Below are 13,067 nucleotides of genomic sequence, written 5' to 3' on the forward strand. Positions count from 1 at the left end.
TAGGAGGACATAATTCAACCTACGATGGATGGTAAGAGAGGGACAGTGTGTGCAGTGTGAGGGTACAGTACCCCTGATCTCTTCCTCTCCAGTCCTAGTTGCAGTTGCCAGGTTAAGCCTATTGGGATAGTTTGTGTAGGTCTCTGCTTCTTGGAAATCTTCTACTGCCTAGGGCTTAGAATCCACATTCCTTGGCCTGGTATACAACAGTCATTATAATCAGTCTCAACTTCTCTCCCAAGAATGAGATTCTTCTAGATATCATTGTTCCCGTTAATATCTGTTTACACTTTTGTAAGGAACGAAGGTGATAATGATGGAGAGGCCAGTGCCTGGGCACAGTGGGCCCTCAGTAAAGGCTGGTAATGATTCCTGCACTCCAAATTGTTAGCTGTTCTCTGCCTGTGTCCAGTATATTTCCACCTCCAAGGCTTGAATCATGCTATTTCTCCCTCTCTTACTTGTCTGAGTGCAGTTTTGAAAAAAAGCAAAATCATGCCTCTTGGGCAAGTATAAACACATCAAAGATTTTGCTCAATTCATGGCGTGACTAGAGAACCAGTATGATAGTATAATTGGATCAAAGTTCCTTTGAGTGGCTCAATCAGTTAAGCGTGTGACTCTTGATCTCAGCTCAGGTCTTGACCTTAGGGTCTTGAGTTTGGGCTCCATGCTGGGTGTGAAACCTAGTGAAAAACAAACAAATAAGCAAAGAATAAAACAAAAAACACAAACAAACAGAAACACAAACTTCATTTGAAATCAAGGGCTGATGTGTTCAAGAGTAGTAATAAAATGTAATTTTTGAGTTCTATATTCCACCAGACAGAAAATTCGTTGAGTATCTATAAGGCAGAGATGTGCAAAAATTCTCTCTGTCTTTAAAGTGTTGTAAAATATCACAGCTGATCATCAAGCACAGCACCACACAGAACAATAGAACACTTCAGTAATCTCTCTTGCCTATTTCTAAGTTCTGGATCATTTTCATAGTGTTCTCTACTTTGTGATCATAAGCAGTTTCCAACAAGTATTGTTGATCCTAGAAGATTGTTTTTACTATGCATGGCCTGATTATTTATACGGATGCAGCAAGAATCTTAATTAACCAGAAAAGCCTCCTTGAGTTTGCTCGGGAAATCTAGAGCCTAATCATATTAAGCAACTATCAATTCCAAAGGATAAGCTTCCTTTGGAAATTTTCAAAATGAATTTTGAATCAGACTTTTCAAAGCCCCTGCCATTCTTCTATCCTAGGAGTAGGAAACCAAGGCCCAAACACTTTCTCCAGTAAACTTTGCATGCTGTACCCCTAAATCTCAGTGAATTTCCCTCTTCCCGAGGTCTCCAAAATTTGCCTAGGTTTCTGGACTACGAGGGAGTGGACTTCCTTAATACCTGAGAGACTGGGATCCTGGATGCCAGACATCATATTAGTTTTCTTATGAAGGTTTTGGAGACATTAGCCCCACATGTAACACCAACAATTGCTCCTTAGCAGTGGTCTGATGGTCTTTGATTAAATGACAATCACTCTCAAATATCACACTGTACATAAGGCCTTGCTGCAGAATCGATTTTTCCAATGGTATCTTTGTAAACAAGATGACAGATTTTTATTAAACCTATGCAATTGGTTCTATCATCATGAAAGTGAATGAAACTCAGTAGAAGAGTTTGTTTCTGAATTCTGAGGTTAAATGAAAATCAGATGACAGTGAAAAATGGTTGCTATGGGTTTACAAATAAACAGTCTACTAAATCATGGATTAGAGATAGTTTAAGGAGAAAGAAATAAGGTTTCTTCAAATAGTCATACAAGTAGAACATTAAACAGAATGCCATCAATATTCCAAACAAATAACCACAATGGCACATCTTGAATCTGTTCACTCAGTCCTATGTCATTATTTCTCACTCTGCTGGATCTTGAGTCAGTCGTCTGATTTCGTGAGGTACATATGCTTCCAGACTGAGAGTCCCAATAGTCCTGGCTTATCTCACTGGCACAGTCTGAGCATTGAATCAGTGCTGCCATCTTGGAAACCTGCTCTGAAGAGTCTCTTTGAGGCAACAGTATTTCAGAGCATGTCTGACAGTTTTTCCCCTGAAGCTCCAAGTTTGTGACCCTCTGGTGAAGACACAAATTCTGAATGGTCACTTTAGGCAGATCTTCGGAGAAGCCTTAGGAGGAAGCAGAGACCTATTTGAGAACAGGACTTAATGGTTGTGGTTCATAACCAAATATAACATCGTGGAAGACAGTAAGAGGCTCTTTGGGGGGCATGGTCTTTATTTCATGAGGTTTTGGTCAATGTTTCCTCTGAGGGATTCAGCACCAAGTGCACTGTCACACCTAACACCTATATCTCTTTTGTGACATGGCTGCCATTATTCTGCAAGAGGCAGCTCTTCTTGCACATCCGTGGAGCCAGAAGACAATTTCATTAAAGACATGTGAGTGCAGGTGTATAGATAATCCAGATCCCTTATCCTGGTTGACAGGCAGTGGAGGTGCTGAGTCTTCCTTTTCATGCAGTGCCCTTTGGGGGTGGAGTGAGTGGGGAGAAACCAGGAAACCTTGAGTGATATCCAACAATTCACTTAAAGGATATTGTTACAAAGTAGAAGTGACTAGTTTTTTTTGGCACCAAGAGAGAAGGCTCCAGAATCCCTAACCGGCAACATGATGGTATTTGCGGATAAGGTAAGTGGGTTTCCATGAGTTCATGAATCTGGGGTCGTCTTGACGGGATTAGTGCCCTTGTAAGAAGAGATAGCAGAGAGTTGCTTCCTCACTCCAGCATGTATGGACACAGTGAGACTATGTCATCTGCAAATCAGGAAGTGAGTCTTCCCCAGGGAAACAAGTTGGCTGGCACATTGGGCTTGGGTTGCCCAGTCTCCAGAACTGTGAGAGATTAATTCCTGTTGTTCTTGCTCCCAGGCTGTGGTATTATGGCGGTCCACGCTGACTAAGACAGCATCTATGATGTGTAGATGAGCCTCAGAATGGTAATCTATGAGACTAGCGTTGAGGGTTGTTATTACTACTAACTACTACCTGTTGATCACTATGGTCTGAGAACCACTTCACGCGTACGACTTTGTCTGGTTTCACAGTGACCTTCTGAAGTAAGTACTCCATTTTAATGATTAGGAAAGTGAGTTGCAGATAGTTTAACTTACCCAAATGTAGCAGGTTGAATGGTGGCCCCAGAAATGTCCACACCCTAATCCCCAGAGCCTGTGAATATTACCTTATTCCATAAGTATTTTGCAGATGTTATTAAGTTAATGATTTTGAGATAAGATAATTCTGAAGTATCTGAGTAGACTCAAGATGTAATCAGAAATGTCCTTCTAAGGTAGAGGTACGAAGGCATTGTGATGAAGGCAGCAGAGATTGGTGTGATGTGGCCACAAGCCCAGGAGAGCAGGCAGCTTCTGGAAGATGAAAGAGGCAAGGAATGGATTGTCTCCTAGAGCCTCCAGAAAGAACCAGCTCTGCAGGACCTTGATTTTATCTCCATAAGACTAATTCATATTCTTGTCTTCCAGTATTGTTGGAGATTAATTTTATATTGTTTTAGGCTACTAAAGTTTTGATAGCTTGTTATGGCAACAATGGAAAACTGACTCACCAGGTTATAGAGATGATATGTAGAAGAACCAGGACAATGTAGGGAACGATTCTTTTTCATCTCCTGTTATTATCTCTGCAATGTTTTAATAAGTTGAGCTTTGAGGCCATCTAGATCTAAGCAGCAGAAAACTCCCTGATTCCCACAAGAAGACTCCTGTAGAATTTAAAGAATATCTTTTAATGACCCCACAACTTTTTGAAAATTCATTATATCCACATTGCTTTGTGTGTGTGAGATTGAAATAATAAAAGGAAAACATAAAAAAAGGAAGTGGAAGGAAGCCCTCAATGATGAGGAGCGTGGCTAAATGAGCAATGCAGATATGGGGCAAGACTGGCTCTATCAAATATCTTCTAGAAGGAGATCACTCATAACTTAGGGCTCAGCATGGGACTGATAAGAGCCACATGCTCCTCTTTAACCAATGATCGCAAGACTGTTACCATTTGAGACCCACATCTGATTTCCTGTGGCATCCATGGATTCTGTGTCAACTACTCTACCTTTCCCACTAGGGGACTTACCAGCATACCTGAGGATAATACCTGGAGAAGCAATTAGCTGACCAGGAAAATATCCAAGGTGGCTCTGGCTGGACACGTTTCACTCAAGGAATATATAGATTGAAATGAAACTAGGCAATGGTAGAGATATTTTGAGTAGGACATATGTTTCTGGCTCTCCTCTAGACTTCTATGTATGGAGCCTCATCAAGACCAACTTCATGGGTATGTAAAGGAACCTGTGATGTTATCTTGAAATTCTTAAGTTGTGTGTGTGTGTGTGTGTGTGTGTGTGTGTGTGTTTATGTGTGTTTGTTTGTTTGATTCTCTTTGACAAAGGGCCTGGCATTTTTATTTTGTGCCAGACCCTGCAAATTACATAGCTGGTCCTGGTCTGTGTCTTTATTGCAAGTTGGAGAACAGTTACCTGGGGCCCTCCAAGTCATTAACACCAATAAGTAGTCCAATGATATTGACCAATAATATACTAATTAACACGGTAATTTCAAAATGTAGCTACTTCCTTCCATTGGTTGTCACCCCATTATACATTATTTCCTGCCACATTTAGTCTTCTTAGTACCCACTTTTAAGCTTCAGCATCGGCTAATCCCATGTCTCAAAGTAATGAACAAAAATATATAATCAAAACCATAATAATTTTATAGTGATGCAACAAATAATTGGAACAACTGGTCAACCATTAGAGATTTGACCATCTGCCTCTCATCTCATAGTTTCCAGAGCAGGTTGGAATGGGTGTACTGGCTAAATCTGAAAAAGTCTATTTCTGCCTGGGTCTGGGGTAGGGGAAGGTAGGAAGGTTTAGGGGAAAGATGATTCTCCTCCCTGGGTCCATCTTTTCTGGTCAGGTTATGCATATTTTTGGGCTTGAGAGAACCATATGAAGAAAACTAGAGAAGGTGTGTGTTCATTGGATGACTTTTTCCAGGCTACATCTTCCTCTTTTACTCTTGGTTCTCAATGGTTTAGACTCTTTAGGCTTTGTACCTGAGCGCTGTTAAATTTTTAATGAGTAACTTGATAGCTTCATGAAAGACCATCATGAAAGCCCATATGATGCAATCACTGGGAAGTATCCCAGGCTCTAAATTTGGACACATCTAGCCACATATCTGAGTTCCTTTCTCCCAGAATCAACCCAGGATCTCCCACTCCATCAGAGAAGATGATCAGAGAGCACGCCTGGCTCTGTGTGCATGATTTGGGTCACTTAATAAGGGCCTTTGGGATCCACCACTATAACCCCCAAAAAACAAATATAGCTTTGGGAATTTTGTGTGATAGCAGGCACATGGAGAAAAAGCTTACACCTTGGTAAAACTAAAGCATTACCCAAATTTAGGGTAATATTTCTGTCTCTTTAAATACGAATAGTTCCTTCACTAGGTCCACCCAATCTGAGCTCCCTGCCTCAGAGGTTTAAAGGGTACAAACACTTTTTCCTCTCAGTTAAACAAAAGCACCATCTCAAACAGCTTCTTTGGAGAACACTGGGGAACTCATCAGCTCATTGGAAAGAAGGTGAGCCTGGCCTAGGGCAATAGAGCCGGGAGGGGCAGCAGGACACAGGGTGTGGGTCCTGGTCTGAGAGGGGACCAAGTACCATGCCAGCAGCCCAGCAAACAGGATGCTGCCACAGGGGTCCCGGGGGAGAAAGAGTGGGAGTAAGGAGATTGAGTGGCCCATGTCCACATGTCTCCTATTTAGCAGGACAAACTTGCTGAACAGCATATCTTCAATCAGTTGCTGTCATGACAGAGTGAGTGCTGCCTGACACCCCATCCATTTCCCTTAGTGGGAAACTCGTGTCCTCAAGGCAGGTCTTTAGAGCTGGAAGGCAATTTAGAGACCAGTCTGTCCCAATCCCTCTTTTTTCCTGAAAAAAAAAAAAAAAATCTGAATCCTAGACGGTGTGCGTGTGGTTTTATGAAATTCCCCGGGATACCCAGGTCACAAATGGCACAGGAAGTCTAAAATTCAGGTGGCTGTGTCCTTTCCAACATGTAAGAGAGAAATGGTGTGATCGACAGTGTAACAGAGGAGGTAAGGAAGGGATACCATGGGGAGAGAATGAGCTATTCTATAGAAAACAAATGTGCGTGAAGCCCTTTGGTTGCCTTCCCTAATTCCAGGGTTGCTACCAGTTCATGTTTCTGGACAGAGAGTGAACTACCTCCCCTGGCCTCCCATGATCTATTTCTGATCCAATGTAAACAGAAATGTAGACTCAAGGACTTGAGAAGGAACCAGGAAGAGACCAGAGCATGCAAAGGGTTATGCATGAGTGTAGAGGTCAGACATACTTTGCATTGGATCCCTTCTCTGCCCAAAGCCTATTAGCCCAGTGACCTTGGGCAACTTTCTCAGCATTTCTGAGCCACATCAATCTCCTCATTTCAAAAATTAGAGTGGGGGCGCCTATCTGGCTCAGTGGGAAGAGCATGGGACTCTTGATCTCAGGGTTGTGAGTTCAAGCCCCATGCTGGGTGTAGAGATTAAATACATACATATATACATACATACACTTTAAACATTAGGATACTAAAAGGTATTAAATTACTAGAATACTAAAAATTTTATCACTTTATCAGTAAATACGTCCATATCTATGTCTGGAAGATAAAGGTCATTAAAATATACCATAATCAGATTTCAAAAAGCAATTAGAATTTTTAAAAATTACCAGGTGTATTGCAATTCCCAGATTGTCTCATAGATTTTAAAATTGAAACCAGCTCCAATACGGTTCATAAATAGCGATTCTTTCATATCTCTTAAGGTTAATTTGATAAATAAGTTTTCACCTTCCTGTTTCTTTTTCTAAAATGTTTCTGTTTAAGAAACGGTCGGTCCTTTTTCCAAGAGAATTGGACAGTGTACATTTTGCTCTTTAAATCCTCAAGATATCATATTACATGTTCTTCTAGTTTCCATGTTTTGTATAAATTTAAATTTAAGGAGCGGCTTGATCAGATTAAGGCTTGCCTGGTTAGTTGGGTGGCAATATTTCATAGGTGCAGTTGTAAACTTCCATCAGAAGACACCTTATATATTCTTCTGTCTCTTTCTGGAATGTAGCAGACAGTAATGATAGCCTAGAGTAACTTTGTTTCATTAATGGTCGCAAATTATAGTAGTATAATTCTATCAATCTTTCTTAATTGATTGGATGGCATAATCCTATAAAAAGAAACTTCCCCTGAATCATACTTTCATTTCATAAGGTGTAGTTAATAAGAGAAAAGGAATGCTTGATTCTTTTTTGTCCATGTTCAGACTGATGACATCATTTCCTAGCATACCCCAAAGAGAACACTTCACTTCTTTTGCGATGATGGTATTGATGTGAATTCATGAACTTCAACATATTTGATGAATTTTAATCCATTGAAATTATTATTCTCATTGATACTCAAATTACCCCATCTGTGTCCAGTCAGCCTCTTCAAGTTGGCCCTGTACTCCCTTCGGTAAGATCCAAACATTTTTTTTTTTGAAAGTGATCTCTGCACCCAATGTGGGCTAGAACTCATGAACGTGGGATCAAGAGATGCATGCTGTATTGACAGAGCTAGCCAGGCGTCCCACGGTCTGAGTAGTTTTTGATAGCATCCTCGCTTTCTAGTATGACTAGATAGTCTAAGATCCACTTGCACATTTCTTGGCCCAGATCTGGAATCGGTACCTTCTCCTAAGAGTCCTAATATTTTTGGTGGGAAATGGCATTTGAAGAGCACAGTATGGGCACTAAGGGTGCTCATTGGTACTGGGCTTGTCCTTGGGCTTCAAAACTACACATGTGCACAAAAAGCTAAGAATAGGACAGGATTCCTGAAAACAATTTAAGATTTTCTTGACGTTTTTTCCCCCTATTTGGCCTTACACTATATCCCATTAGGACAATAGCCAATGAAGCAACTGCATTTTCAAGTTTCTTGGACCAATTCTTTGTGTGGTTTGTCTATTACACCAAATACTATGTATTTCATTTGCTTTTGATTTCTACTAGTTATCTGAAAATATAGTTTTTGTTTATACTTATGTAAGCAATTTCCAGATGTTCCTCACTATCTGCAAGCAGAACGTTCCTATGAAATCTTTTATGAAACAAAATGACATAAAGGAGAGAAGCAATTACCATCAATGTACATGGAAAAAGGGTGCGCATTCCCAGATCTCTCCCAAATAACCTCCCTTATGTGTTTCTGATACTTTTAGACACAACTTGTTAACAGATGCACACATTCAATTGAGAGAAAGCCCACGCGCTCATTTGGCTCACAGCTCTGGTGGCTGGATGGTGAACCCCTGTGTGAGGTTCCCGGGTAAGGTGATTGGCAGCTGGCATGGACAATGGCCCACTCGGCCTCTCCATTATCTCAACTGGCTGTAAAACAAATGCAGAACGCTGTATTCGTGTTCAGCTTTTTTTTGTACAAATGAAAAATCCTCTTTGAATTTATGCCAGCCAGCAACAGCAGGTACACATGTAGGTCTTTCAAAAAGGAAAAGAGCTGTAATTCGAACTCTCAAAAAGAAGGAAGACATGCTTTCAAGACAAATCTATGACATCTAAGTATATTCAAAGTAGTTTCCAGCTTCTACTTTGTCCCCCGCCTTATTCCTCCCATCCCTCTGTCAGTAACTTCTTTGGTGACAGTTCAGATGATCTGCCATCGCTTTTTCATGTGCATGAAATATATGTTGTATTTTGTACCTGCAGTTCATATTCCTCCCCACTAGAGAAATGACAGTAAACTAAATATTATTTTCTTCGCTTTGCCTTGTTTTTTTCTTAATGAAATATCTGGAGATCTCTCCATCCCAGCATAGAGAGGTATTTCTTATTCCTTTCTACAGTTGGATAGTACATCTCTGTGTGTATGTACCTTGGTTTATTCAATCAGACCCCTACTAGTGGGCATTTGGTAGGTTTTTGGTCTTTAAGTATTACAAATAGTGACGCAGAGAATAAAATATGCCTAATCTTTTCCTGTGTTTTGTCAGTGTAGCTGTGGGATATAAGAAAGGGAAACTTCTTCCTCTACCCTTCAAGGTCTTCCAGCTGCACTAAGAATTACATTTACTTGAGGCAGATTAACAAGAGAAAAAAAAGCAGTGTGCACAGATGCTCAGTGATGAAACTAAAACCAAGAGAAATGACCAAGGCAGGCAGTTTTTATAGTTTTTAGGCAAAGAGATGATGGATATGTGAGGGATTGACAAAACAAGGAAAACTTAACTTTGGAAGCATCTGTTAGGGAGGAATTCTAAAGAGACTTTGGGCTGGAGTAGTAAATTAGAAAGTAGTGGGCTGTTGATACAGTCTTCTTGGCTCTAAATCTCCCATCCCTGGTCATAAGGGTGTCTCTTTACCTCCTGGGACAGGAAGGGCACCTTTTACATGGGAGATTTGTTTCCTGCTTGCACGGGGACAGAAGAGGGTCTTACTAATCTTGCCACACAGGCTGTATCTTAAGTTACTTTTGTATGAAATAGTATGCCAAAGTTGCACGTTTAGGGGTGACCTGCCCTTGTGCACTACAGGCATAAATCCTAAAATTGGGACTCACAGTCCAAGAATAAATGTATATGTAATTTGTATGATATTGCTAATTTCTCTTTTGTAGGTTTTAGACTGTTTTTCTATTCTCATTAGCCATGGAGGAGAAAACCTGTTTCCTCTAAACCTTTACCGACTGATTATAGCAGCAAATTTTTGGACTTTTGCCAAATCTGTAAGTGGAGAAATAGAATCTCAGTGTAATTTTAATTTGTTGTATTTAGTTTTTTTCTTTTCCGATGTTGGATTTATTTTTCTCTAATTTAAGTGAGTGTTCATATATGTTTACATAGTTGAGGAGCATTGGCATTTCTTTTTTTCTTTGAACTGTTTATTCCTATGTCTTGCTCCACTTTCTATCGAGGTATTGGACTTTTGTCTCTCTACTTTTAGGTATTCTTTGTATAAGTGGAGAATTAACCCTCTTTGATATAGTCTGACATTCATATTTTAATTGTCTGTGGTGTTCATTGTCTCCCACTGTCTTTTAGATTTTTATGTAGTCAGATGTATGAATCCTTTTCCTTACAATCTTTCAAATCTTAGAAAGAGTTGCCCTGCCCCTAGGTTACAAAGGCTATGTCTGAGTTTCTTCTAGTATTTATGTGGATTGCTTTTTAGTGTTTTTTATTTCTAATGTATTTAGTATGTGAATAGCATGAAGACGTGGGTGCAGTTTTGTCTTTTTCTGTGTGGTTTGTAGTTATCCCAATGCTGGTTATTAGTCCATCTTTCCCCCATTGCTGTGAGATGCTCACAGATGCCTCACGGAAGATAAATGTAACATAATACAATTGAACTGGATACTCATGAATATAGTAGACCAATTTGGTCTATTTCTGAATTGTCTGTTTTTGTTTTCCGTTCTGTCTCTGTTCACACACACGTCCTACTGCCTTAATTATAGGGGCTAAAATATTTTACTATATGGTAGAACTAGTCCTCCCTCATCGTTCTTCTGTTTTTTGACTCTACAGGCTAATTTTCTTTCTTCATTCATCCAAATGAACGTAATAGTCAACTATTTTAGCTGCAGGGAAAAAAGTGGTGACAAAAATTTTTAACTTATATTTATATAAAATCACGTTAAAGAAGTATCTATTAAATCAGTGTTGAATGTGGGGAATTGTCTCTTCTGCATCGAGGTATTTTTCTTCTTAGTGTACTACTAGAGATGTGTTGTAACAATCCATTTTCTCATATTGAACCATCCTAGTATTTCTGAAATAAATCACATGTAATTTTGGGGTATTACTTGTTAGTGTCTGACAATTTATTTGGGATTTTTGCATTAGTATTCGCAAATGAGACATGTCTGTAGCTTTATTTATTGGTGAAATCTTTGTTAACCTTTGGGATCAATATCATACTTGTGTCATAGAAAGAATTGGAAAGGTTTCCTTCTGTTTTAAGTCATCAGGAATAGTTTAAGAAAGGTTTAAATGAGACCCATGAAACCATCTGGGCCTGGTACTCTTTTGTAGGGGAACTCTTTAACTACTTTGTTGTTTCTCCCATGGTGATTGAATTGTTTCATCTTTCTGTATTTATGGGACCAACACGGATAGTAGACTACTGCAGGATTTCAGGGAGGAACACCAAGGTCATAAGGGTGAGGTGATGGTTTCCACTTACCTCCGTTGACTCTTTTTCTTCTCCTTCCCTTTTTTATGCCCCAGAGGCTCCTGGTAGTGACATGGCATACCCTCAGGACAACACTCTGAGGATTGTACTAGTGGGGAAAACTGGAAGTGGGAAGAGCGCAACGGCAAACACCATCCTGGGGAGTAGAGTCTTTGAGTCTAGAGTTGCTCCCCATGCTGTCCCCTCCAGCTGTCAAAGAGCATCCCAGGAATGGAAGGGGAGGAAACTTGTTGTTGTTTATACCCCAGGGCTCTTTGACACCAAGGAGACCCTGGATACCACATGCAGGGAAATCAGCCAGTGTGTCCTCTACTCCTGCCCTGGGCCCCATGCCATCGTGTTGGTCCTACAGCTGGGCCGCTACACAGATGAAGAGCAGAACACCGTGGCATTGATCAAGGCTTTCTTTGGGAAGCCAGCCTTGAAGCACATGATCATATTGTTCACTCGCAAAGATAACTTGGAGGAGAAGAGCCTGAGTGACTTCTTAGCAGATGCAGATGTGAAACTAAGAAACATCATCAGCGAGTGTGGGAACCACTACTGTGCCTTCAACAACTCAAGTGCAGGAGCTGGTGGAGCTGATAGAGGAGATGGTGCAGAGCAATAGAGGGGCTTACTTTACTGATGCCATTTACAAGGACACAGAAAAGAGGCTGAAGCAACAGGCAAAAGTCCTGAGGAAGATCTACACTGATCAGTTAAATAATGAAATTAAACTAGTAGAAAAGGAATATGCTCATAAATCACAGGAAGAACGGGAGGAAAAAATAAAATCTCTAAAGAGGAAGTATGCTGAACAAACAAAAAATATCAGGGAAGAAGCTGAGAAGGGCATATTTGAACATGTTTTAAATGTGATTATGTGGGTGCTTCCAAAAATATGGTATATGTTTTGGTAGTAAAGTCCATTTCATTTTTTCTTCTGAATTTATGATGATTTCCGATAGTGGTAGATTGTAGTTTCCATAGACAGCTGTGACAGTAGCTTCTACTTATTCTTCCTATAACCTGACCCTGTTACTCCTGCCACTGAGTTGCGGGGCCTGTGTCCTCTACCTTGGAACTGAGCAGATCTGGGACTGTTTCAATTAATAGCAGATGGTTGAAGCAACACCTTGTACTCTAAGGTTACATATGGGCAATGCTTCCTTGCCCTGTTGGGGTTCTTGCCCTTGGAACTTGACTGTCATGTTGTGAGAAAGCCCAGGCTCTCTCTTGAGAGGCCCCCATGCAGAGGGCCTGAAGTCACTGGCCCACTTCCCAGCTCACCTTTCATTTGTGACTCACACCAACTTGCCCACCATGCAAATGAGGCAACTCTGGCTGTCCAGGAATTGGGCCCTCCGGATGCCCCGCCATCTCAGGCCAAGTTGCAGAAAGCAAAGATGATCCATTCCCATTGAGTCCTGCCCAAATTGCAGCTTTATGAGAACAAATAAATGATGGTTTTGTTTTTAACCACTGAGCTTCCGAATGGTTTGTTATGCAGCGAGAACTAACTAGAATAAAGCCTCTTCCCAGCTCTCACTCCCCACCGCCTCCCCTTCCCACCTGTCCCTCTTCACACAAAGTTGGCATAATCAGGCAATGGCATATAGAGTTCAAAGACCCAGTAAAATTCAAATCGGAAATCCTGCGCACGTTAAGTGTCTGAACCACTGGTCACATGTGTCGTTGCACCGC

The 13,067-nt window shown here is 40.7% G+C and overlaps 1 protein-coding gene and 1 long non-coding RNA gene across 2 annotated transcripts; both read left to right on the plus strand.

Annotated features, from left to right (window-relative positions):
- Positions 1–2,066: 2,066 nt before the first annotated feature.
- Positions 2,067–12,842, plus strand: LOC121025888 (uncharacterized). Its single transcript, XR_005788183.1, has 3 exons — positions 2,067–2,076; positions 9,291–9,292; positions 12,716–12,842. It is a non-coding gene; the product is annotated as an uncharacterized LOC121025888 (long non-coding RNA).
- Positions 5,563–12,416, plus strand: GIMAP7 (GTPase, IMAP family member 7). The gene is given in 3 exon segments (XM_040468640.1): positions 5,563–5,695; positions 11,417–11,939; positions 11,941–12,416. Coding segments are annotated over 2 exon segments (849 nt in total). The 5' UTR covers positions 5,563–5,695; positions 11,417–11,433; the 3' UTR covers positions 12,284–12,416.
- Positions 12,843–13,067: the final 225 nt, after the last annotated feature.

The sequence above is a fragment of the Herpailurus yagouaroundi genome, unplaced genomic scaffold, assembly GCF_014898765.1.
Source record: "Herpailurus yagouaroundi ecotype Mexico unplaced genomic scaffold, PumYag 67782, whole genome shotgun sequence".
NCBI lineage: Eukaryota > Metazoa > Chordata > Mammalia > Carnivora > Felidae > Herpailurus > Herpailurus yagouaroundi.